General features: G+C 40.7%; 1 protein-coding gene and 1 long non-coding RNA gene across 2 annotated transcripts; one reads left to right on the forward strand and one right to left on the reverse strand.

Moving 5' to 3' along the window:
- LOC136183292 (uncharacterized) lies at positions 1 to 13,372 on the reverse strand. The gene is made up of 2 exons (XR_010669129.1): positions 13,192 to 13,372; positions 1 to 267 (listed from the first exon to the last, which is right to left on the reverse strand). It is a non-coding gene; the product is annotated as an uncharacterized lncRNA (long non-coding RNA).
- On the forward strand, positions 8,123 to 27,967 carry gabrg1 (gamma-aminobutyric acid type A receptor subunit gamma1). The gene is made up of 9 exons (XM_029278763.2): positions 8,123 to 8,507; positions 16,531 to 16,691; positions 17,376 to 17,443; positions 18,577 to 18,797; positions 19,092 to 19,174; positions 20,372 to 20,509; positions 20,658 to 20,810; positions 21,059 to 21,261; positions 21,364 to 27,967. The coding sequence occupies exons 1-9, from the start codon at positions 8,431 to 8,433 to the stop codon at positions 21,640 to 21,642; spliced, it is 1,383 nt and encodes a 460-aa protein (XP_029134596.1). The 5' UTR covers positions 8,123 to 8,430; the 3' UTR covers positions 21,643 to 27,967.

The following is a 27,967-nucleotide window of genomic DNA, read 5'->3' on the forward strand; positions in this document are numbered from 1 at the left end:
CAGGTTGTAAACATGTTTATTTATGCAGTAAAAACTGCTTTTTTGTTTGTGTTTGTGACTTCCGGTGTTCCTGGAGCCAGCCTCAAGCGGACACTCAAGGAACTGCAGGAATTTGCACTTCCACATTGGAATTCCACATTCATTTTTCAAGACCATTGTCGCTTAGTTCATGATCAGACCAAAGGGGGTGCAGAGGGTCCGCTGTAATCTTGTTGGCTTAAATTCAAGGTGTACTGGTCTGTCAGGTAAGAAATGCTGCGTTGGATTCTACGGGAAAAGAAAATGACAGAAATCATATGATGATATTATTAGCATCCCTGCATAATGTTCAAACAACCATTCTTTAACAATCCTGTTATATAAGGGATTTTCTAATTATTTTTTCCATAGGCTGGAAATGTCCTGCCCCCCTCCCACTCGTTAAAGATGGATTAATTTGTGTAATACTTGACGTGAAGTTGAATGTAATTGAAATTGAAGATTTGGGTTAGTAAGATAGCCCTCTTTGTTTGTTATGTCACCAAAAAAATTATTGTATTCATTCCACTCCCCTTGATCACCCCGACCCCCTCAATGTCATTTCACACCCGACCCCCACTTTGAGTTAGCACAGCCTTATATGAATATGCACATGTGAAAAAGCCTGTTTGATTTTCTTTATCTTCTTCCTTTAATTCCTTTCATCTCTGCTGTAACTAGAGGCAGTAAGAAGAAAAACATCTATTCTTTCACCAGAAGATACCATATAATTAACTGAGAGATGGAGGGGGGGGGGGGGCATGCGTGGCTTCAGTGCTTTTTACTGTAAATAGATGTTCACCATCTGTTCCCCCCCCCATTGGGTCCATGAGCTGATGCAAATAACACAAGTGAGCCATGGCCCTAAGAACTGCTGAAGTGTTCATCCACTTGAAAAGTGTAAATGTGTAACATGGAGGTGAAGGGGAGGGAATCTGAGACTTTGCAGCCTGAAATAGAGTCGCTACCCTCACTGGGACTATTGGAAAGGCTTCCTGTCAGTTTCAGGATCCAGTTTAAGATTTGATGACTTGTTTTATGAGCTGGAAACATCCCATTTGTCTGAATTATTGTTGCTCCAACATGCTCCAGCCAGGGGGCTGAGATCAACGCATCAGATGCTCTCAGGGGCTACAAGGTCCGGAATCAAACCCAGAGGCAAGAAGAGGCTCCTAGTGGTGGCTGCTCCTAATTTGTGTAGAGTAACTGTTGATATCAGAACTACTCAGATCATTCAAAGTTTTAATCTATTGCTTATGACCCATGTCTTTATTTTGCCTTCAATTTCAGTGAGCTTGGACTCGTCCAACTATAATTTGCGATATTTAAGTTGATATCGTGTTTAAAGCTTGTTCAGCTCTTTGGTCATCTGCAGTTGTTTTAAATGAGCTTCATAAATAATCTTTAAGATGACTACTCCTTCCCATCCAAAGGAGCAAGTTATGGTGGCTCCGGTGTCTGATTTTGATGCCGCCTGGGTGTCTTCCATTCAATAGGTTTTTTGTACATTTACAACTTGGGAACCAACATGTTGAATCGGCTGAAAGAAGGCGGAGCTGGACACACCGCAAAAACTAGGGCCAAATTGGATGGACTGACGTCTGATGATCTCTGGGGTGTGTCAGGGCCTTTAGTGGACTCAGGCCCCGATAGGAAAGTTTAGAAAAAGCGTACAAATGAATCACCCTTTGTACCCTACACTCTTTGCAACAGCTTCTTTACTGAACTGACAAACATCACTGTCTTTGCGCTTTGCTGCTACTGAGGCCAAAATCTTGCAATGTGCAGCTTTAAGAAGGTTTAAGGTGACTCCATATAAAGGAGTCAAGATATCCTTAATACAAACACACTCACACACAAACACACAAACACACAAACACACTGACACAAACAGAAGTCAGCAGGGCCATGAGGCATCCAAATCCTAACAGTGCTTAGATCCACAACATTGCAGAGAGAGGAGTCCTGCTGAATGGTCGAGTGTTGCTGAAGAGGCTTTAATCAGGTGGAGCAGAGAGTCGGCAGCACATCAGCACATTTACCCTCCTGTTTGTCCACCTGCCTTTGATCTGCACCAGCATCACCTGATCCTCTCTGCTGGCTCGCCTTTCACTCTGGTGTCCTCCGCCCGTTCACACCGAGGCTTAAACCCCGAGAGCTTCAAACACATCAGCTATGGACGGAGAGAAAGACTGACTCTTAATATATGGAATCACATTTTATGATATAACGCTTCTTAACCTTTACCTAAAACCTGATTATACAACAGCCCAAAAAGTTTCTCATGCTTTGCTACAACTACACTCCATGAAAGTTATTTAAGAATTGCGTTCTGATGTGACCCATAAGATTCTCTCAGAGTCTGGTGGAGACAACATTTGTAGGGTAAAACAATTTTGTAAAAGATGTGGACTTATTCTGCAATAATCTTTACAATAAATATTGTTAATAATTGTCTGTTTACCACAGCTCTATGAAATGGTTTAGACAGGGCGTGTCCAGGTCTTGGCCTGGGATTGCATTGGACCGCTGAAATCTGGATGACCCCCCTTTGAGAGAGGGAAAGGAGAGAACGCTCTTTTCACAGTATTATTGTGAAGTCCAGACTCCACAGATGTGTTTGTAGTTTCTCCGTCTCTTGCAGCTTTTTACTGGAGAAAAAAAACGACTCTTATTATCCTGTGTAACGGCTCACATAAATCAGGAAAATGTTCAAATGTTCTGAGGTTTACCTAGATGGCAACATTCTGATTTAACCCCCCATTATTATACTAATGATAACATTTTACTTATAGACGGTTTTATAAGGTTGAGTTGTCATAATCGTGTGACACCCCTCATAAATCCTGTACCTGTTACCATCAACTCTCTGAAGATGCAAATAATTCACCTTAACTTGGGTTTGTGAATTGACAACAATGAGACTCATTTGCAAACAAATGGGACATTTGATGTCTGATACTTATTCAAGTGATGCTATTTGCTCTGCAGCCTATAATGGGTGCTTTTAACCCGTGCATGTTCTATGAGAAGTAGACAGTGCGTCTCTTTGTCCTATTTGTGCAGGTTTAGAAGATTTCATAGCTGCAAACTCGCATCTGCACATTTAGAATGAAATTAACTTAAATTAGTACCTGGAAAACAACAGTTTATAGTGAAGAGCGGACATGTTGTCAGAGTTAAAAAATAAACTAAGAGTGTGTTTGTAGTTTGATACACTACAGACACAAATGGAGTAAAGAAAACATGAAAAGCAGGCTGAGTTCCCTGCTCCCTCGGGCCCCAAACAACACCTGTGTGGTGTCAATGTGTAGGTGTTGTGCGGGTGTACAATGTGCACTGAGAAAAATGGTTATTTTACTAGTAACTCATGAAAGGCCTCAGAAAGTAAGCCATGTGGAAATGAGGTCTGGGTCAAGGAAATATTTGTTACAATCTAAGGAATCCAAAAAATAAATATTTTTTTATGTAGTGCCAAGGTCACACATAACGACTTTCATCAAAGAGTCCTGTTAGATTTGATTCCCCCCCATTTTGACAATCCTTAGCAAAGCCCTGACTTTAATGGTTCTTAAAAAAAGTCAGATTTTCCTGCTGTTTGAGGCGTGTTAAAAGTGATCGGATCAGTTCAGAAAAATGTGTGAACATGTTTAATATTCACGATCATATATCCAGTTGTGTGAGGGGACCCTGAGGACAGAGATTATAAAATACTATCACTAATCCTTCCTCTCTGTACTGTACACTGACATGACCGTGAGACTTCTTGTTTTCAGGGTCAGGGACTCTGGTTGTTAGTGTGATCTTAAATATGCTCTCCACACACTGCTGGAAAAAAATAAACTGTTGAATCTCATTATCTGTAGTCACATGTTGGGTCTCAGGTAGAATGAAGTCTGAGAGATTAAGGTTACACTCATCAGAAATGCATCCTATTAATCAGTTTCCAATTAGAATAAAAATGTCACAATTAATGTGCTCTTTCTGATTACATCACTTGATCACATCCTCATTAATTATTCCATCTTTGTTTTGGAAATCATCAAAGCAATTAGCATAAGCAGCTCGCTCGTATCGCACACTGTACCTCTTACACACAATCAGCCTCTCGCTGTAAAGTGAAATGCCACCGTCAGCCCTCTGATGATCTGTACACGCCCGGCAGCACCGCACCGCTCAAATCTAAAATGTAATCTCAGCTGCAGCAGCGACCCCGAGGATGCAAGCCTGCTCACAATGGTTTTTTATCATGTGTGGATAATCTACCTCTTCACCTCTGGGCTCTCTGCTGCCTCAGTCAGCAGGAAGGGACTCGGCTCTGCTCCTGTAAGCAAATACCAACGTGCCGCTGTCGCACAATGTGATCTAATGGGAACTAAAGAGAAACACTGTGAGTTAGTACATGTACAGTTTGTGAATAATGTAGACTTAAGGTCATCTTAACCCTTTCACTGTCATGATCCATATGGTGGAAAACTATTCCAAAGTTTCTCTTATCATCAAGTATTGCATCAGCAGACCTGAGAGTCTGGAGGGAGCTCAGACAGGTGGGGGGGGGGGGGGGGGGAGCCAGGTGATGGAGGGATGTGTAGGTGAGGATGAGGAGTTTTAAGTGGATACGCTGGGGGGGTGAGGAGCCAGTGGAGGTTATGAGGGACAGGGGGTGATGTGGTCTCTGGTACGGGAGTGTGTTTAACGACTCTTAAGAAGTAAAGCTCTAACGAGTAACACAAATCTCAACTAACACCGAATGGATCCTTTTAAAAAACACGATGTAGTTACCAGAAAGAATCACACAGTTTATTTGAAGAGGGGATGAAACCCTTTCAGGAGATTGTGTATAAATATGTCAAACACTTGGATGTTTATTGAACGAGGATTGATGTGTGGTGGTGGATCAGCAGAAGTGCTGAGACGGAGCGATATGATGAAAAGTGTGCGAGAGATTTCACCTAATTGGTTTCTCTCATATCGTCTCCTTCATGCTAATCAGGCATGGACAATTAGATGATGCGGTTGCTAAGCAACGGTGATAAGGTCTTTCCCCGCAGAGAGTTCAGGTCTCAATAGTTAATTTGATAATCTGTAATGTGTTTCTTGGAGTTGATATTAAGCTTCGAGCTAAGTTGGGAGTCTCCTAACTCTCACATTCTGCTGCTGCTCGTTTCTCCTTCCTCGTCCCACATCAGCTTCATCCTGACGCATGTTCTGATTTCTTTAATACAAGAGAGCTGCTGCAGGTGGAGTCCAGTGATAGTCCAGAGACAGGAGGTGGAGAGGGTACACACTCATGGATACCCCCCCCCCGGTATGACTTAGAATATTAAATATATTGATGAAAGACATTCATTGTGATTTCCTGATTTCATCCTCCAACAGAGACTGATTAAAGCACTTAAAGTCATGTGCTTTACATAGAAGATATAGTAGGCTCATTGCATCTACTAACACTTTAAGTTGTTTCATTAACTTTCATCAGCTCCATACAGCTGTGATATCAATGAGGCAGCAGCTGAGATTACACATTTTAAAATGTCAAACACGTCACAAGACAACACATTAACTTGACTGAATGAACAGAAGATCGATCCAACATCACAGTCAGGGATTTTGCTCGGTTAAGGTTTGAAATCCTCTAGAGCAGTGGTTCCAAAAGTGGGGGTTGGGACCTCCTGGGGAGTCGCAAAGACACTGAGAAGGGGGTGGTGAGAATTCTTCCAAAAACATAAAAACAACAAACAAAGAAACTAGCTCAAGACATGACTTGTGTTCTACTTCTAGCATTTTTCACTATAGATTACTAAAATAATGTTCTTGTGTGTTGTTCTGATGCCAGTGTTTAGGCCTATAAGTGTGCACAAATGTTTGAACCACCTCCATGGACAGTGTGGGTCCCCGTTCTCTAGCACCTTATTTCTGGGGGTCATGGGCCGAAAAGTTTGGGAACCCCTTCTCTAGAGAGTAGCCAGTCTTACTATCTGAAATCACTTCTGGAAAAAAAAATTCTCCTCGATGATAAAGCTAACCTAAACATGACCCTGGAAGTAGTTTAGTCAAACCCCAGGCTAAGAAAGATCCCTTCAGTACACTGAGATGTTGTCACAAACACAGAGAGAACGTTGAATTTACAGTTTCTACTCTGAGAGGAATTTTAAATGTCGTCCTTTGAAATCTTCACGCTGAAAATCAACCCTACAGTGTGAGGTGCTGAGCTTCTCTCTTCCTCCTCCTTTCATGTGAGGATGAAAACTGTGACGGGAGTTGTGTCAAAGAGACGTTTTGATCTTTTCCTGACAGATATTCATCTTGTCGACTCATCCAAACCGCTGACAGTGAAACCCAGAGACAAAGAAAGCGGTGGAGCCCATTAAGACGACAGCGTCAACATTTTGTTTTCATCTCGCAGAGCTTTGACTAACAAGCGACTAAAGTGATAATAAAAGCACATTTTCATTAAGTGTGTGACTTCAAGCTAAATAATGTATTCCTCAGATGCTGGGTGAACAATAATTAGCCATGCTAATGGTTCAGTAATACCCAGGATGTTACTATCAATACTCATGATGGCATGGATGAAATAAATCAAAACAGACACTAAGTGGAGCTCGAAAAACATCTGAGGAAAGAGAGTTGTTATTCTACATTTGAAAGGTTTCACATTTTAATGTTGATGCAGGAATAATCCAACACAAGAGGAATCAAACGCTCACTTTAGATTAGAATTGTGGTCCATCGTTGGTCCAAACTTTGTGCACAAGTTAAAGTTAAAATTCCCTTTTATTGTAGGATTTAAAGAGCGTGTTAAACTCCATTAACTTCACCATTTAGCCTGCTCCATTAAAGGAAGAATGTGCAACTTTTTGATCCAGTAGATGACAACCAGTGAGAACCAGCATGAAGCCAAAACAAACTGCTGTTTGGCTATACATCACTGCAGACATCAGGGCCATTTGTAGCACATACCACATTTGTACCCTATATTTAGAATGTCTTTCATCGTTTCACTTTGCCATCAGAAAGCCCCTTTGTTTCAACACTTTGCACGTTGTTCTTCCTGACACTGAGCAGACAGAGCAAGCTGTTATCACGGAGGTCACTGGCTTCCTCAAGCTATGGCCCTCCTACAGGTGAGTGACAGAGCTGAGTTAACCCTGCAGCTTGCACTAGCTGGGCTCTGACAACCCCCCCCCCCCCCACTCTGCTCTCTCAACCTCAGTGTCAGAATCTGAGCTGGACTCTCTTTTAATCACCTAGTTGCTGTAATTTTAAAAGTTACTCTCTGTCGTAAAGCTATGCCACATTCTCATCCAAACAATAAAATCACTCTCTCTCTCTTTAATAATAACCTGTTCCACTGAGCGCCCGGAGTTCTTGAAAGCTGGATTTGCAGTGTTGGTCTATTTGCAGTTGTTTTCTAAATCTGTGTCTTTATGATTCAGCATCTTTTATGTGCTTGCAGGATGTTTGCCTTTGATGCGGTGGTGTAGACTATTTGCAGCAGGTTCTTTTCACTGGCAGTGCATGTTATTCGTTGCATTTGTTTTGAACTTTTGCACATTCTTTTGAATTTTCATCATGTCTGAATTTGTCTGCATCTTTTCCCTAATGTGAGAGGTTTAGGCTGTCCCCAAGCATTTCTCGGCCACGGTACTGAGCCCTGGTGAGCAACCTAGCTATTTTTGCACAATTGTTTTACTGCTTTCAGAAAAATCAGGAAATCCAAAAGCCAGCTGCTTTTGGATTTCCTGTTAAAATAAGTAATCAAGGCTACACTCTGCAGTATTTTTTCAAAAACAGCTCAGCCAAGAATCTTCTAAAAAAAGAACTGTCAGTGCAAAAGGTGTGTTTAGAGCATCACAAGGTAAAAAAAAATGAGAAGATAATGGAGGTGTATGGATGTGTTCCTTCATGCCTGGGAGTCACCTTGGACTGATGCTCCCCTGTGTGCAGCTTGCACTGGTTTCCAGCACAGAGCACGCTGTTGAGCTCCTGCAGTGTGAACGGATTACACAGCAGCTGCATCTGCATAAAGAGTGTTTTTTTCTTAATGCATAAAAAAGGAATGCAAATAAAGATACAAATCTAGACTACAACCATGAGTGAGTGTTTGAGTGGAGAAGCAGGTAGTTCTGGTCGGTGTGTGTGACAGCAGCCTGTTAGCGGCACTGCAGATGGACTAGAGCAGAGTCAGCTCCCCGGCATCAGCAGCACACGTCCACCCCCTCCATACACACTCACACACGCACATTCACACAGCATGGACGCAGCTCTCACATCCTTCCGTCGCTACATTTAACCCTGAGCGGCTGCGTAAAGACGCGACCTGCTGATAGAAAGCGCTCCGCGGTTTTTTCCCTCCCCTCTTTGCTGTGCCCGGTATAGGTCGTTCGTTTCCCGGCTGAAGATCAGAGGATGAAGCGGCTCTTTGTCACATCGGTGCGGGACGGAGCCATGAACCTCTGGCTGCTCTTCGCTCTGCTCGGACTCTGGTAGGTGTGTGGGTGTGTGTGTGTGTGTGTGGATGTGGAGGAGCCCGGAGTGTCTCCATCATGATGAGAGGTGGATGGTTATTTGTTTCAGGGTGAATGGCTACAGATGTTGCTCTCGTGCCTCTAGGATGTCTGTGTTCAGGCTGCACGTTGAATTCACCTGAGATCTCAGAACAGAGGGTTATTGTCTGAGCTGCGGCCTGACAGGAGAAACATGTCATCTTCTGTCCCTGGAAAATGCTATAATTCATCAACCTTGGGCCACATGTGTGCGTTTAAACTGTGCGTGATTTTGCATTCGCCCTCAGGCCTGATCTGTCTTAGTACCACAGCTGTTTACTGTCACATGGTTATCGACAGAGGAATGATGGATGCTTTTGGTCCTTAGGAGACCCAGATCTTCATTTACCTTAGCCAGAGGAATCTTTTGTGTGTCAGTCGGTCACTGAGTGTCCTGTGGGGGGGGGGGGGGGGGGGGGCAGGCCCTTGATGAATTCCTGCTGAAATCTGTGAAAATCTTTAAGTGATGTGCTGATTAGCCACCGTGTTTTTTTTATTCAACAGTTCATTCTGCATATTTCAATCTTCTAAGTCATGTTATGCTCCAAAGAAATGATTAACTTGAGCCCTGCAGGAGTACAATCTGATAAAATATCAAATGACCTATCATTACATGTGGCAAAATGAAGGTTAAAATGAAAACGTCCATGTCATATTTAACCTCTCCTAACCATTCTGTGACTTTGTATAATCAATGCAAAGACAACCAGAGTCCCTTCTGTTGTCATTTAATGAATCGGAGGCGGATTGGTTGTCTTCATTTTTAGCCTCTGGGGGTCAAAGTCCTGTGGCCTGTTGAACCAGCTAAGTGACAGTTCTGTCTTAAGTTACAGTGTAAAGGCCACCCTAACCCCCTGAGTGTAACCCCGTTTAAATCTAGATACAGTCCGAGTTAAGTTGTGTCATTGTTTGGTTACCACGGAGACGTAAGGTTCATCTTAACTAGCAGTATGTATTTTAAGGGCCCTTCAGATAGGAGGCGGCGAGCTGAAGGGCCCTTAAAATACATACTAACCAAAATGTTGTCGCACACGTGTGCTTTACAGTGATGCCTTGTGGTTTTTGTTGTGTCTCCAAACGGACTAACGGCAGTATAATGACTTCTGTAATCAGCTGTTACAAGTCGCGACAGTTATGTACATGACAAAGCATCATAATAAAGAGATAATACTGTTGTGTTCTTGTGTGAATGCAACAGGACTGGAAAAATCACTGCAAGCGGGCGGGGTTGATGACATTTATATCTCAACTAGTGTAATCATCGTGCACATGATGAACTAGCTATACTCTTCCTACCCGTATGTTTTTTTTACACTCGTGTTGATACAGTACTGTGGATTTTTCAATTACACATAGCTTTAATAAAAAAAGGCAAAAAACGGTCAAAGACATCTGACTAAATCTGACTTATCCTCCTGTCTGACACCAGGACAGTATCCTGCTGTAGGATGCTTCGTGACAAATCAAGTAATGGAAGTTGTTTGTCTACTTCTGGCTCAGACACTTACTTTGTTTGTATCAATAGTTTCATTTAAGTGCAGAGTTTGTTTTCATCCTCCTGCTGAAGGACAAAAATGTTTCTCTGTTCTCAACTTAAATCTAAGTTGCACACCAAGCGGAAACCTCCGGTCTTGAAAAATGAAGCCAATGCGGAGGTTCAAGCCCCCCGTGACCCCAAACGGGAAAAGGAGTATAGATAATGGATGGAAGGAAAAAGTTTCTTAAGGTTATCTGTATTCATACAGCTGTCATTTTATTATCTGTTTGTATACCTCTCTTTGCTGATGGGCATCCACAGGAGGAGTTATTGACAAATGCATTGATGAACACTTATCTCTTGTAATTCAAGTTTGCAGAAAATGAATAATATATGCGTCAGTACGGCTAGTTATCTATTTATAGGGGTTCTTGAAATAAAGTCTGGGGTCTCTTATTTTCAAGGTGAATAGTGTCTTATGAGAGAACCTTTAGATTAAGTAGTTACACTTTTTAATTGTTTTTACGTCTGAGTGAATAATATAACGTTGCATGCACCGTTTCCCTCAGCAATCATGTCCCAGAACTCTTCTATTTGGTTTCTATCATGCAGTAAATGGTTGCTGACAGTGTCTCAGCTCTGAGACCTTAAGGTTTAAGTTTTAACCCGCTGATCGGCTGTGTCGGTTTTAAAGTGAGCCTAGCAGACACAAGAACAGATTACAGCAGAGAAAAGTCTCTGCAGAAGAACTTGCTGAGACACACTGAACTGTTACAGAATCAGTGACTCGTCTTTAAAAAAAGCCTTCCAGGCTCCAGCAGGGAGATTTGGTGAAACTTTGTAGTGTGAGCCTTTAAACTTAAGCTGAACTCGAGCAGAAACCACCTCGGCTCAGTGCTGAAGGCGGTGTCCCCGGTGTGTTACAGTGAGCCGGAGACGGACCTCACATGAGAAGTCTGAATGTAATGAACTAAGTGATGAAACTCCCAACATTTTCAAGAAATATAAAGTCAGTTAAATGCACATCTGTATCAGTCGCTGTGCATGATGCTTTTCTGCAACCTCCATCTTTGTGGATTTTCTCCCATTTTGGCTCCAGACTTCACATTGAACTCAGGTTCTGCAACAAGATTAAACTTAACAAGATTGAACGAGACACATACACAATCTGAGAGATTTATAAGTCAGGTCAAAAAAGGAATGAAGGACAACATGCTGAATCTCTACAAAGTAAACGTCCATTGAGCGAATAAAAAAAAAAAAAAAGAAAAGACAATTCCCCTGAATTGCTGTGTTTGTTTTTCTCGTATATTCCTATTGACAGTCATGATTATGTTCTCCCCAAAGTAACGTCTGGGGACCTGGTGAAACTGCGAAAAAGAAGAAATTCAATGCAACAAGAAAAACAGCAGCTAGGCCGTGCTGCTGTAAACACTGAGGGATTCTGTTTTTGTACAATGAGGGACTATTTGAAGCATTTATGGGGGATCACTTTCAGTTTAACCTACATTAAAGAGCTTTAGATAACCTTTGAAACTTTTAATCTATACCGCTTTTCCCGTTCGGGGTCGCAGGGGGCTGGAGCCCCTGGACCGTTTGTCAGCTAATCACAGGGCTGACATGTAGAAACAGACCAGACATACACTCACATTCACACCTACGGACAATTTATTCAAATGGACATCATGCCCATAGTGTGAAAAAGCATGGGCGTAGCTTTAGTGATGTCATCTGTTGGTTTCTTTAGCTGAATTTTGAAGCATCTATTGGAAATGCCGTCTCAGACTTAACTTTTTGCCAACCTAGCAGCAGGCAGAGAGGTGGAGCTGAGATGGCCCTTTAGTGTCCTAATCATGCATAACTCTTTACCTTGATAAAATCACAACAGATGAGTCATAAAAAGGCTGTAAAAAATATGGATTTCTGCTGTAAAAAAATGCTTTTTTAATATGGGACCTTATATGGATTGCATGACTTTTACAACCAGCTTCAAGTGGACACTCGAGGTACTGCAGCTTTCTGCACTTCTGAATTGGGTTCATTTTAACATAAATTGACATACAGAGTACAATATTGTTCTCACTTTAAACTTCAGAGGCAGGTTTACGTGCAGACACTGATAGTAATGCACAGAGTGATGTCAGTGTCTTTATGGGGTACAGTCAGTGGAAAAGCTGTAAGTAGTAGAGGATGATCTGTCTTATATCCTGTCAGTGTCACAGTTTTCAAATGCACACCTAATCACAGGGCTGACATGTAGAAACAGACAACCAGACACACACTCACATTCACACCTACGGACAATTCTAGAGTTACAGTTAACCTAATGAGCGTGTCTTTGGACTGTGGGAGGAAGCCGGAGTACCTGGAGAGAACCCACACATGCACAGGGAGATCATGTAAACTCCACACAGAGAGGCTCCTGTCAGATGGGGATTCAAACCAGGAACCTCCTCGCTGAGAGGAAACAGCACTAACCTCTGCACCACTGTGCAGCTGCAGGAGGCCGGAACTAGAAACTTTAAAAGTTTAACCCTGTACGCTAATTTTGTACTGCCTTTAAGACCATATCCATATTCATAAGAGACAAGAATCTGTATTCCAAAAAAACATGCAAGCTTTACGTTCTACTTTGACAGGGCACCAAGCGATGTCGTTTTAATGCAAAATTATTTGTATTGAAGTCCTAGAAAGTTTTAGAGCTCTGTCATTGAGAGTTGTGTGATGGTTGATTGGAACAACCAGCTTTGCTTCTATTTTAAGTTTCTATTTCCAAGCACCTCAGCCCGACACTGGCTGTTTGCTGACTGTCAGCCTGCTGTGCCAAGGTCCTAAATTAAATTCACACAGTGAATACTGAGAAAACAAACTGTTAGGCTATAGTGCTTGCTGTGCCTCAGTGGGTGTCACTTCTGCAACCAAAGACTGAGCTGACATCGTTAGATAAGAGGACTTGTTGACCTATTATTCTGAACCCCATTTTGAAACTCACATACAGCGTCACAATGCTGGATGCCCATCCTAAGCGTGGGCAAAGTTTCAGCTCATGAGGTGAATGTCTGTTGGAGTAATACGTCTGCAGAGTCGCTGTACGGCTTGTTCAGTATATCATAGTTCATATGTGTGTCAGTTCATAAGTTTACCTACCTTGTGTTCATTGTGGATTGTACGTCGTATCTCCCTGTGGCCCAGTTCTTTTTATTCTCCTTATGACTGTTGTTGTTGTTGTCTTGGAAAAGTAAGCTTTCTTTTTTGTATTTTCACCCTTTGTTTTTATAATACTTTTTTTGTAATCTGGAACTGGGTCCAGTCAGTGTTTTGTATTATTCTAACTGGTGACAGAATGAACTGACACAAGGTGGAAGAAACACAGAGATGAAATACATGCAGAGGGCAATCAAACACAGGTGAGACTAACGAGACACAGGTGAGGACAATGAGGGCAATCAAAAAGGGAGGGAAACCACAAAGAGAGGAGGTAAGACTGGACATGATACACAGGGACAAGAACTACAAAATGAAACAGGAAGTACTAAAAACTAATCCCAGGAGTATCAAGACGAAAATAAAAACAGGAAACAGAAACTAACAGATGACAAAATAAAACAGGAAATCAGGAAAACAGAACATGGCTTTTAATGCTTTTATTGTAGAGAGAGGACAGTGGGTAGAGTCGGTAGAGACAGAGAGAGTCGTGAATTACATATGGTAAAGGAGCCACACGGGTCGGATTTGGACCCAGGCCGCCTGTCAGTTGACTACAGCCTCTGTACATGGGGTGCGCGCACTAACCACTCGGCCACCGGCACCCCAGAATGGGATATATTTGAGATGATCTGCAGGTCACTGATCACAGCCGAATCACAGGCTGAAAATTGTTTGCTTTCAGTTATCAGCTGCTCAAACAAATGTGGACTTAAGCATTTGACTTTCCACACCTTTTGACGTCAACACATTCCCTCCCTGACGTTACTCACAGAGTTCACCCTTCTGTTACTGCTTGCCAAGCTCGCTTGTAATGCAATCTAAGCTTGTGATAAATAAAAGCCCACAAGTGTTGAGACAGAACATCTCTGTTTCTTATGAGGTCATTTTGATGGGTTGATCACCATCTTGTTCCTGCAGGAGCCATTTAAATTCCATGTTACTGTGATGAGTTTTTTGACCTTGATGGACCCGATGTGTTGGCTAAGCAAACATGTTGGTTTACATCTCAGCGCTCTAGACCTAAGAGCTCTGAGATGCAGAAATGTTATCTGTTATCTGATGTTCTAAAGCAAACCAACAACCTATTACTGTAAGCTCCACTGAAAGCACAGTTGCAAAAATCATTATTTTAGTTCTGTTGCAGCAAAATTGCAGAGAAATGGTGCAGTTTTTCAAGTTCAGTAAACTCAGCATGTTTTTTTTGTACAGTGTAATTTCTTTTTTCGGGAAGCAGCAGAGATAAGGGAGGTGGGTTTCTGCAGCCTCGGTTGAGGTCATGTCCTTTGTATTAGAAGCCTGGGCTGAATGCCAAGTCCTCAGGTCTCTTTACAGTATCAGGTCGGTGTTCATTAACGGGGAGAAGGCAGAGAAACACCTTGGCACAGACAGGCAGAGTTCAGCCATGTGGAACAGACAGCCTGTAATACACACGGCATGGCAACAGGAAACACACATACAACTGCTACAGCTGGATTTGACACCAAGAATATCCTCTACTGCGTTGGATTCACTAAGCATGCGGGGTCTTACTGTGTGTTTGTGAGTGTCTTAGGCTTCTAATCTTGTATATTTGAATACATATTATTTTATAACTTCACAATGTAGAAACAGAAAATTATTGAAAAGAGGTTTTATTTTAATGTATTCCAGTGATCACAGAGCAAATCGCTTTGTGTTTGCAGAGACAGCTGATTTTGTGTCGTGTTGTTCGCTGACATAAGCACAAAACAAATGCATGCTTTATAAGCGAGATCAGCTCGTTGTTCTTGAAGAGTCCTCCAGTGTTATCATTATTGTGTAAAAGGGTCCCCGTCCTTTGTGCGTGTAACTCCTCAGATTCAGTCTGTGTTTTAAAGAATACATGCAATGTTCACTGCAAAGCATTGATGAATACTTCAAAGTAAGGTTTCCATGAGACCAGAATTTTAAACTTCAATATCATACCAGTAAAACTCAACTGTATTGATATCTGTTTGGAAACCATTGCAGCAAGAATAGATAACTTAGACAGTATCACCTCCTCTGCTTCCTGTGTGCTTGTAATGGATTAAAATGAACTTTTGTGAGAGGCCAAAAGGTCTTGAGAAATCAGTATTTACTGACCCGTGAATATGAATGGACCACCGCAGCTCTCTGTCTTTCTCTCCTGGCAACCCTTGGGGTTAAAAATATGACTGAAAATCAGTGTTTTGTTCAGCTTCTGTACTTTCTGTTTTATCAGTCGTTAAAATAACAGAGATGTATCATTCACAGATGACATCACTATGGACGTAAAACAGATATCTCACCTTAAATCAATCTAGTAGGTCCCAAATAGCTGAAATAAAACCAATTCAAAGCAGCTTTAAAACTGTTATATCAAATAACTCCTGATTATATTTATATAACATGAGCCCGCCAATAGCTCTCTCCCATCTCTTCTTCTGCAGTCGAAGAAACTAAACTATTTTATTCTTCTATATTTTTAAGAATAGCCTTTTTTAGGAGCTCAAGCACAATACGCCTACCTTTGAAAACTGTTGACTGACAAGTTCACAAGTGACCTTGCTGGTAACTGTTACCCATGGTTTGGGTTTAAAAAATAACTCAGGTTGGCTTCTTTATTCAAATGGACATCATGCCCATAGTGTGAAAAAGCATGGGCGTAGCTTTAGTGATGTCATCTGTTGGTTTCTTTAGCTAAATTTTGAAGCATCTATTGGAAATGCCGTCTCAGACTTAACTTTTTGCCAAACTAGCAGCAGGCAGAGAGGTGGAGCTGAGATGGCCCTTTAGTGTCCTAATCATGCATAACTCTTTACCTTGATAAAATCACAACAGATGAGTCATAAAAAGGCTGTAAAAATATGGATTTCTGCTGTAAAAAAATGCTTTTTTAATATGGGACCTTATATGGATTGCATGACTTTTACAACCAGCTTCAAGTGGACACTCAAGGTACTGCAGCTTTCTGCACTTCTGAATTGGGTTCATTTTAACATAAATTGACATACAGAGTACAATATTGTTCTTACTTCAAACTTCAGAGGCAGGTTTACGTGCAGACACTGATAGTAATGCACAGAGTGATGTCAGTGTCTTTATGGGGTACAGTCAGTGGAAAAGCTGTAAGTAGTAGAGGATGATCTGTCTTATATCCTGTCAGTGTCACAGTTTTCAAATGCACACCTGACTCATAAATGTATCAACACTGTTAATTATTCCTGGCATTCAAAAATATATTCAAAAACTTTATTTCTGTATTTCTTACATTTCTGTTTCTATGTTTGTACCTCACAGTGCAGCAATCAGCCCCAGTAAACAGGACGACGAGGACTATGAAGACGTGCCCATAAACAAGACCTGGGTGTTATCACCGAAGGTCTATGAGAGCGATGTGACTTTGATCCTGAACAAACTGCTGCTGGGATACGACAACAAACTGCGGCCCGACATTGGAGGCAAGTCAAGTTCATCCCCCGGATATGTCCTTTGTTCAAACTCACAAAACAAGAGCTCACAGAGAAAACGGGGAGTTCAAAAGAAGCTTGTTTATGGTCATGAGCAGTGTTTGTGTTTTTATGTTGTGTCAGTGCACATAAATGCTGCAGGAATATTTTTACATCATCAATATTTAAGGTTTTTCAAGATTGAATTTGAAACTGCACTGAAAGAAGTTATTACAGTCCTTCCTCTCCTGAATGAAAACTGATTCAGAAAAGAGAAAAGTTTCCTTTCAGGAGTAAGGGTTTTATACTAATGATGGTTACCCCCAGCAGTCAAACTCTGCCATCATTCCTCACTGAGTCTCTTTCCTCGGTCCAGTTATACTTTGACAGCACCAACATTGCAAAAGATGACCACCTTTAAAATATGCAAACTTGAAGGCAACTTAAATGTCAAAAAAACACAAATAATAAAAACATATTAAATTTACTGACAATTCGGCATATGGCATTTAATCAAAAAGAGGTTATCTAGTGATGACAGGTGGAAAAATGAAAAATGAAGTTTTCTGTCAGGGCTCATTTAGTGATTAAGGTTGATAAGACAGACAGACATCTCTTTGGACATCCATTAAAAAACATGTACAAGCATGTTGATGCAGTCTTTGTCAACACAGTATGTCTCCCTTTGTGTTTCAGTGAGGCCGACAGTGATTGAAACAGCCGTCTACGTCAACAGCATTGGACCGGTTGACCCCATCAACATGGTGAGACTGCTTCCTGTTCTTTCCCCTTTCTTTATTTACTCATAAAATTGACAGAAGCTAGATTCCATTTACTTATGCTAATTTATCATTTGAGGAGGCCACATTGATAATGTGTTTTCCCAGTTAAAGGAAATTCTTAGAATCCACCTCTTGGGACTACATTAAAAATATAGGAAAATCCATCCCACGGTTCTTGGATTCAGTCTCTCAAAAATCCTCATCATGGGATTTTTTTTCTGTCACAAAACATGATTTCAACATCCAGTACCCATACTGGTTTTTCCTGAGTTTTCAGCCAAGAGGCAGACAAAAAAGGAGAGAAAAGGCTCATAATTGATTTATTTGTCTAACTGACTTGTTGGATTGTGTGCCCCCCAAAAACTTGGAGATAATATACATTGAAAAGTTGATAGTCTGTTGGTGGGGCCTCAGAAAGCTTTTGAAGGTCATCAAAGTCATGAGGATTTTCTATCTGGGAGCCAAGCATATTTGTAATAATGGCTTCCCCAATCACTCATGGGTAAAATTAAAGCTTGAATAATTAAAAAGAACATTACCAGTAATGAAACCAATAGCCTACAGTGTGTGATAGCTTATTTATTATACTTTCAGTCATTCAATTCTGTCAGAGGCAGCACTCAGTTGCACAAAATCCAACACCACGATCACTCGTTCAAATGATTTTTGCACAAACACATTATAACTTTTAACTACTTCAAAAACACAATACTTGTCTACTACACAACACAGTCTGTATGAGTTGTAGCTGTGGTTGAGGGCCAATCACATGTTGTATTAGACCCAACACTACTTGGTACTTGGATAGTTTATAATCCTGTTTGGATACCAATCACTGATCAAGATCTTGCATTGACAACTTACAATTCTGTCCTACAATTCTACAATTCACTTAGCAAACGCTTTTATCCAAAGCGACGTCCTGGTAACGGGGCCAATTGAAATTGTACAGGATCACATCAATAATTACAATCTAAACTAGGGGGTAAATGTTAATCCCTGACAAACCCTCCAACCAATACTTACTTTGGAGTTTTTCCGGTAATGACGCCACATTCGATATGGTAATCCGTTATTTGAAATCAACTTGTATTTGCATGGTTTTCTTGTCATAGGAATACACCATCGACATCTTCTTCGCCCAAACATGGTACGACAGCCGACTGAAGTTCAACAGCACAATGAAGGTTCTCATGCTCAACAGTAACATGGTAGGCAAAATTTGGATTCCCGACACCTTCTTCAGGAATTCTCGCAAATCAGACGCCCATTGGATCACCACGCCCAATCGCCTCCTGAGGTTGTGGACTAATGGAAGGGTCATGTACACACTGAGGTAGGACAGTTTTGCAACCAGTTTTCTAACATCACTGGTAGTCCTTTTTAAAATGTTAAACTGTCAAAAACCTTTGTTGTGTGTGCAGCTTTAGTGTGTTTGCATCTGTATTCTTTCCACGTAGTTATCTGTGAGATGACCCTAATATGTTAAAGTACTATCAAATTGTCCTTGTTTTTTTTACTGCATATGTTGGTGTAATTACAGACATGTCATAAAGTACTTTTAATATGTTCATCTTCACTTAGGAGGGAAAAAACAACCCTGAGTCTTGCTTCATTCTGTTTCTGTCAGGTTGACTATTAATGCGGAGTGTTACCTTAAGCTGCATAACTTTCCAATGGATGAGCACTCGTGTCCACTGGAGTTTTCAAGCTGTAGGTGGTCGAAACATGTCCCCCTCTCATTTTTTTAAATGCCATCTCGACTTCAACTTCAGTAGCTTGTCCAGTGAGAGGGGCTTCTGTTTGGGCCAGCATAGTTGCTAAGCCCTTGTACCTTCTCCTTGCCAAATGGCCCATCTGCTTGAGGCTGCCCTCTCTCAGCCTGTACCAATCTGTCATTTGCTCCACCAGCAGAGAGAGGAGGTCACCCAGTCCCATTTTCTCTGACAGTCCTAATGAATTATGCACCCTCTCCCAGTCTGATTCATGCTGTCTGTGTCATCCTTCATTCGTCTCCTGCATTGTGCTTTAGCGTCTCATGTCTTGTCATGATCTTAATCTTCCACACGCTGGTGAAAAATGCAAAGACCATTTCATGGAGTTGAGGACAAATTTCAGAGCTAGCACAGTCACACAAAGTGTCATCAAATGGGCGCTTATAAAAAATGCTAAACAACTACAAAGACCTTACCAACAAAGACCTTTCGTCTCCCCTGTTGCTTTGAAAATGGAAGCTTGAGCCACCATTACAAACCCATAATATAATTAAAACTTAAATAGGCCCTGAGCTTAGATTCATTAGCTAGCTAGTAAGCTACAGCATCGTATTATGGTGGTAATTAAAATGTTATATAACAGTCTTGATTGTTTCCTACCGTGACATAAGTGCCCTATCAGGAAGCACTTTTCATTTTAGGGGACACTGAAAAGACACATGGCTCATAGTTTAGGTATGAGAACTTCCACAATTTGTGTCAAATATTTTCAAACATTGCAAAGATAAGCCTTGTTTAAAATGAGACAACCTTGAAGCATTACAAGCTTGAGTCAGTAGAAAATGTTGTTTCACCAACAAACAAAAGGTTTAACACAAAAGGGATCATTCCTCCTTTAAGGTGTACTCGCTGGGAGTAAGAAAAAGCTCACCATACAATAACAACCTTCTATTTACGATCAAAGGCATAGCTTCAATAATGCACATTCGGTTAATTGCGTTTCAAGAGATTTTGCTCATTTGAAGACATTCATTGAGACTGGGCTGATTCTATCCATCTTCAGTGCTCCCCTTTGCCTTGCCATGATGCGATCTTCCCTCTTGATCTTCATTACAATGAATGGCAGATATGAGCTCCTTGTTGGCTATTTAAGGCATCGGTAAAGTAGATGCATTCTTGATTCCCCATTTTTCAGATGGTTATCCCAAGAATGAGATCCTGTATAGGTGGCAGAGACGTGCTGTGGAGGTGGCAGACCAGCGGTACTGGAGGCTCTACCAGTTTGCCTTTGTTGGGATGAGGAACACCACTGATGTGGCCCACACCCAATCAGGTGAGAGATTATGGGCATGTCTGCTTATATGTTGCCAGTCTTTAGTTTTTCGGTGAGGCACTGATACTACAAAAGTATCAGATTATCAGAATCATTTAACATGTCAAATCGATAAAAAAACATTCTTTTTTTCCCCTTGAAATTTTAGGAGAATACGTAATCATGACGATATTTTTTGACCTGAGTCGAAGAATGGGCTACTTCACCATCCAGACCTACATCCCCTGCAGTATGATTGTGGTCTTGTCCTGGGTCTCCTTCTGGATCAATAAAGATGCCGTCCCAGCCCGCACATCTCTAGGTTTGATATCTTTCATTTAATACAGAATTAAGCTGAGACAGATGCCATATTTTGGTAGTACCAGCAATAGATTGTAAAAAACAGAGGATGTATGGAGGATTTAGTCCTCTAAGTGGTCGGCTGGGGTTAAATCCAACCTGCTGCTCCCTTTCCCTCATCTCATTCCCCACTCTTTTTCCTGACTTCCTGCTCTATCCACAGGTTTTCCACTTTTACTGACAAAGTGCTTTCTATGACAATCCATTCAGGTATAACCACTGTGCTCACCATGACAACTCTAAGCACCATCTCCAGGAAGTCCCTGCCCAAGGTTTCCTACGTCACTGCCATGGACCTTTTTGTTTCTGTGTGCTTCATCTTCACCTTCGCTGCCCTCATGGAGTATGGCACACTGCACTACTTCACAAGCAACAGACAGAGCAAAAAATCTAAAGCCAACAATAATGCACAGGTAGACCATTGTTTCCTTTTTCTTTTCTCTGGTCATTGCTGCTTGAACGCCCTAAATGTCATGGTAACATGCTTAAGAGGCTTTTCTTTTTCCATAAAACAGAAATCATCCAGTATGGTGAATATCCGTCCTGGCACATCCCTTCTGCAGATGAACAACATTGTTCCCTATCACGAGGAGGCTGACTATGCATACGAGTGTTTGGATGGAAAAGACTGTGCCAGCTTCTTCTGCTGTTTCGACGACTGCCGCTCAGGTGCCTGGCGTGAAAACAGGATGCATGTGCGGGTTTCTAAGATTGATTCTTACTCACGAATATTCTTCCCTACTGCTTTTGGCCTTTTCAATCTGGTTTATTGGATTGGTTACCTTTATCTATAAAAAACACCACCTCAAAAACCCAACTGGAGTCTGACCACTGCAAGCATTTCCAAGACGTCAAGCTGCTCTTTAAGCAGCGATAATAATACCTACCAACAAGTTCGGCAAAGAAAGAAACACACAAAATATGAACAGTGCCTTTTTTTTCCTGACTGCACATATGTGTTGTCATTGTATCCCTCAGTCTGTCCAACACATTGTTCAGTGTGCCAAGTAGAAAATCCAAAGTGAATATGATGACCCTAGAGTCTTTTTATCAAGTACCTAATTAAATATTCCTCACAAAATAACAGGAATCTAAAAAAAAAAACACCCGTAAAAATTGTCATGGTTATTCATGGGAATTGATCCCATTTTTTACAACCCTCAAACTTCTCAAACTTTTGACACTAGAAATACAACTACTAGTGAATTAGCATTTTGTATTTTGGACTTTCTCATTGATGCTTCCAAGGTCATCATCCCCTTTGACTTTAAAAACCATTGACTTTTGGTCTAACTCTATCCTTGGGACAAACACTTTAGGCTCCAATTTATGATAAGGCTCCACCTTTGTTTGTTCCTTCCAAGACAACACACACAGTGGGATTGAATACATTTTTAAGCTTTGGGGGTCGTTTAAAAGGTTTTGATATTGGCAGCATCCTGTACAAAAAGATGGTGTTTATTCTTGAATATGTGCTTTTGAGTTGCTAAAAAAATCTGCAAGCAAATTCCTTTTTGGATGCCCCAATTGTATAAAAATATGCCCTTATGGTTGGCCATTGGGCAAGTAATCGGATAATGAGATCTCTCTAATGTAGAAAACATGTTTTAGGCAGATAATGGGATGAGGGCTGTTCAGAGTCATCTTCTGTACTGCCAGTTTCCACAGAATACATGTGCACTGCTTTCTGTCAGCGCCATGCACTACGGACCTGATCGCACCCTCTCTAGTCGATGCATGATGAAGGGCCCTTATGCCTGCCCCTCCAGTGGAAAAAAAACAAGATACAAGGTCCTTTATGGGTTAGGCAGAGAGATGTGTGATGCAAGAAGATCTTGCAAATCCCTTTATGGGTTCTTCTTAAGGCCCATTAGGTACCTTTAAATGGTTTTATAGTTAATAGTATATTTCATGATTTCATACATGAACTTTACATTGAACCAGCATTTAGAACTGTTGCACCATTAATGCATCAGTGTCCACCACAGCTCCAGTTCTTTCCATGGGATCCTAAGCCCAGCTGACATGGGAACACCAGCCATACCTATAGGTCCACAGAGAGACTTAACATTCATAAACGTGGTCCTTTCAATGTGAAAGATGCTCCAGCCTAAGTTCCTGCAAGAACTCTATGGTCCCCTCTTTATCTCTAAGGATTATCCCAGACACCCTGCAAAGGAAACTCCACAATCCTATCACAATGGGTATTTCATAGGTAAAGATTGGATTGTAGGCTAACTAGTGAATTGAGAGCTCATAAAGAAAAGACCCAGAGATCTTTGAAGCCTATCCTAGTGGCATTGACTTATTGCAAATCCAAAGAGGGCAATGTACTGTGTTCTTGCCTGTATCAGGCACAGGAAACCACATAGATTAAACAAGATCCTCTTTTACCTTGTGCACATGCCCTTTAAATGGTGGATCCCAACAAGAGTCCTAAATGTTGCAGTCTACTGGTGGACTTGATGTAAAGGAAATTACTACCTAAAAAACGTGTTTCTGTCACAGCAAAAGTGCTATACATGTCGGTTAAATATGTAATCATAATCCGCCTGTTTCTCAAAATTGTTTTTATTTGGCCTTTGACTAGATGCCAACTAGTAAAGTGTTGGGTTTCTTATTGCCAGTTCAATTTCTACCTGTTTATTTCTGCAAAGTGGTCCCATGCTAACAGTACAATTAGCAAAGCGTACTTAGCTTTAAAAAAAAAGAAAACTTGCAGTGGTTGGAAATGTAACCCCTCAAAATTCAAGGATTTAAATTGATCCTGAGTCAATTATGAGATCTGATACTGGATTCAGATTTAACACATAACCCTCGCTTTAAGAGCTCTGACTCAAGAAATGTTTGTAAAAGTCAAACTCCAGTCCCAACAGAGGAGAAAATGCCATCAAACTAAAAAGAAAAAAAAAGCCCAGAAGTGAATTTTCTCTTTGCCATCGTGGTATTGATATTGTTAAAAAACACTGGAATGATGGAATATTGTTTGGTTTCCTAAAGGTATGTTCCCTGGTTTCCTTACAGAGGCTTGTTGCTCACATATTCTCAAGAGATTAAACAAAACAATTATAAATATAAAATGTAGGCAGAATTGGTCACTATATGAAGAAAAAACAGGGAGTATATCTTTGTACATTTCAACTCATTGTTCACTGGGTTCTATTTTTCTAGATAACAACTCACAGCATTGTGATTGGTGAGCTCAATCTGGGCTCGGCTCAGCTCAGATACTACTGCATGGATGAATTTGTAACCTCTGTCTAACAATGAATTATTAAGAACAATTATGGTTGTTTTTCCGGCAGCCATTTTTTTTATATCTCATGTATTCAAAAGGTAATAGAACTGTCACTGATGCACTATTCAGGCTAATGCTCATACACCCAAAAACATGTTGTTCTTTACTATACAGCTAATTTATTCCTTGAAGTTTCTTTTATACAGTTTCATCGCATGCAAAAAAATATGTGGAATCCATCTTGCTGTGACCCCGCAAAGAATCTGAAGCACAGGGAATGCATATCGTAATATTTCCACATTGTTTCATCAGAATTACTCCCCAACACATTTGCAGTACAGCCTCCTTATATCAGCTTTCAGTAGAATTAATGACAAATGCCTTAAAGAATTTCTTTCATTATTACTTTTCCGCCATGCATAGGCGCATAAATACAGTTAACATTTCTTCACAAATGGCAGAGGTTCATAATGTTGAAATATTGTTTGGCATCATCTCTGAATTTTTGGTGGACGTGATCAGATTTAATAGTGTTTCTGATTCTCACAACAGTAGTGTTCACAATGGCATTTTAATTTAGCAGAGACGGGAGCTCCATGACGAAAAAAATGCTAATTAGACAATAAAACAGTTGAACTAATATTGGGCATGAAACTGAAGACAATAACTGTGAAGAGTGAGCTCCATCCAACAGAGAGAGTATGTAGCTTTCATGCCTTGGTTGATTAAATCAGAAGCATCTGTAGATTTTGTTAAGACACTCTCGAACAAGCAACTAAAAAATGTTTATGCAAGGAGTTAATGTTAGCTGCTTGTTTGTTAGGTTATTGTACTTTGGAAATAATACATAAAATATCATCAACATAGAAATGGCCAGGGGCGTGTCTGGAGGGGATGCATGGGCCCCCCTTGGAATCTTAATGGTCACCCCAAAATCCTAAACTATGATTGGTTATTTGCCTTGTCTGAGGCGGGACTCTCCTGTAATTATTCAGGCTGTGTTGCAACAGACTGCAAGGCATTACTTTAAAATAAAAACTTAGCATGTCTATTTCATTAGACAGGCTTATAGGAAAGGGTTGAGTCCCTTAAAGATGTTCAAGCAAACTCCTGCACATTGTCTGACTTGCAATTATTTAACTATCAATTTTTCAGTTTCAAAAATGTATTTCTACCAATGTGATACGACAGATCTCAGAAAAACTTTCAAACCACAAACATCTTAGATCTAGCAAGAAGTTTACAGTTTACTTAATACTCTTTTTGTGGTATAGAAAAGAAGAATTAAAAACAGACAACTACACATTAAGGTGTTTTTCTTATACTTGTGTTAGGACAGATATGTGACACATGCAGACACAGCTACAAAGAAAAGTGCCACACCAACATTGCCCATTACATAACTGCAGACAAGCTGTTCCTGAACTTCTCATACACCAAAGAAAGTGTCAGATACGATTTAGTAGCATGTCCTGTAAATGTCATGTTGCACATTAGTTCGGATTGAGTCACTGCTCCTAATGTGCTAAAGTACTAAATAATCTACAGAATGACTTTTAACACTCGAGATGGTGTTTCCATGTGTAGAGGCCATATCTCTGACATGTCAAAGGTGACATAACTGGCAAATAACCAAAACATTTCAGTCAAATTTAAACGTCTGGTGTTCCCCTACACAACTAGCTTTCAACCATGCAAACCTTACAATGAATGTACTGAAAGCCACATGAATCTATGCAAACATTGTTGCAGTCGTTTTCTAAGGGGATTGGATGCGTTTGAGGGTTATACTTTGACATTTAAAAATGTACAAAGTTAATTAAAATTGCATATTGTCATTGATCACTGGCATTTAAGATGTAGTAGAGATATATAAAGAAAAGGTCGAAATTTTGCCAACCAAAAATCCGCCAGGAAGAAAACTAAAAACTAAAACACCTGCACAGCCTTTATTATTATCTGCTACAAAGGGGTGCATACTGCGCCACTTGAAAAGCTTTTCACCCTAATCAGGTCGTAATCATGCATTTAGAGAAAACGGTTGAATACTGTTAAGTGAATAAACTTTCTAAAGTGCTGGTGTGATTGAATAGACTCCTCATTTTAAGACAACAAGAGTCCAGCAGAGGAGGGCAGTGGGACGCTAGGTAAATTTGTCACAAGCTGTAGGTCTGTAGATCACCATAGTCTGAGAGTTCAACTATCGTACCGGTAGCTAGCAGGATTCTGAATGCTACATGGTTAAAACAGTTGTTCTAGAGAGAGCTGTCCAGCTGTCACACAGGATGACAGTTTCAACCAGTTTCACAACCCCTCAAAAACAGGCCGCGACTCTAATACACCAGTGTGACTTATATTGTGGATTTCATGGTAACATCACACATCAATGTTTGGCTACACCAGAGGAGGCTGAGCTACATGCTTCCACCTCAGCTGCTGTGTATTAGCTTCATATGACTTTAACATCTTGTTAGTAGCTAAGACATAATCAAATCAAGGAACACATGGTGTGACAAATATTTAAAACATGTAGCATATATAGCGCAGCAAGCTTGGTTATACCTGTTAATGCTAGGAAATTCTGTAGATACATGGGTTGCAAACATTCTTCTGATTATTACCATGAGTGTGCTTTTGAAATTAACACATTGCATTTTAATACAGTTTAAGTCTATTTAAGATGCTTTATTTGAAAATGTATGGGGGGGCGGCGGGATAAAAAAATATAAACGGGATTTCCTTAATATTTACATTAACACAAAGTTATTGACAACATAATCAATGTGAGCTTCTTTTGTTCGAATATCATCGCTGTATTGCTGACTTCATTAATTGAAGAGTATAATTTTAAGAACCTTGCACGTTTTGACGGAGCTGTCTTACCCAGAACTTCCACCAGATATGTGTGCATTGCGTGTCCGCTCCGTTAAGGATCTGTTGCCGTCAACACCCACAGGTTGCGTTTTCAGAGCGTAGCACAGAGCAGCAAGGCCATCAGATGGAGTGCCGAGACTTGACGAAGGAATTCCCACTTTAAGTTTACAGTTTAACTCGCGACAGCGCTAGATAATATGTATGTGTTAAAAAAAAACGTATTAAACCATTTAAAACACATCAACAAACACAAATACAGTAATTGTTCTGAACCGTCAGTGTTTTATTCTGAAAATAAACCGGATGTTTTAATGTTGTTTTGGTGTCTGACTTCCTGTCCCACTCGATCTTTTCTGTAGTAAATTGATGCGCTGTGCTCTGGCATCCAGCAAAACTAGAATCATATCTTCTGAGACGGAGCTGAGACACAGTGCATCAAGGGTCCAATCTGAACACGCATCTGGTGGAATTAAGGCTTTAGGGCTAACACTGACGTCTTCTTCCTGCAAATGGTAAGACTGTCGGTTGAACTCTCTCGAAGGCCCCCGGTTCCCCCAGTTTCTCAGCTTCAACACTCCTCTGTATTGGCTTCAATAAATGATTGTTTTAATGCTCTATGTTTAAGAAGTGTAAGTTTGTATGGCTTTTCAAGCTTTGTAAGGTGTAACTCTAAATGATTCATTCACATACATTCACAAGCTGCTCTGTAACACCAGTTTTGGTCGCATTGCCCTCCTTGTATGTAGCTCAAGACATCAAAATCGAATGCTGTATTTTTCAGCCAAACAACCTCAAAAAAACATGTTTAATGATCTTGTGAAAGTGAGAGCAAGATTGTTTGCTGTACTAGTTATAGTGATTGTCATACTGCTATGTATTGCATTCAATTTAAGCCATATAAACTAATCTATTGTCTGCGTACAAAGTCATTCTCTGTAAGTGTTGCTCATATTTTATTGTGACTACTTATTCAATACACTGTGAGAAAATAAAGCAGTGCCTGGAAA

This window comes from Labrus bergylta, chromosome 18 (genome assembly GCF_963930695.1).
Source record: "Labrus bergylta chromosome 18, fLabBer1.1, whole genome shotgun sequence".
NCBI classification, from domain to species: Eukaryota; Metazoa; Chordata; class Actinopteri; order Labriformes; family Labridae; genus Labrus; species Labrus bergylta.

Coding starts and splice junctions, on each gene's coding strand:
- gabrg1 (XM_029278763.2), top strand. CDS start 8,431: ATGAAGCGGCTCTTTGTCACATCGGTGCGGGACGGAGCCATGAACCTC. Junction 8,508..16,530: donor TTCGCTCTGCTCGGACTCTG/GTAGGTGTGTGG, acceptor TGTACCTCACAG/TGCAGCAATCAGCCCCAGTA. Junction 21,262..21,363: donor AAGCCAACAATAATGCACAG/GTAGACCATTGT, acceptor TCCATAAAACAG/AAATCATCCAGTATGGTGAA.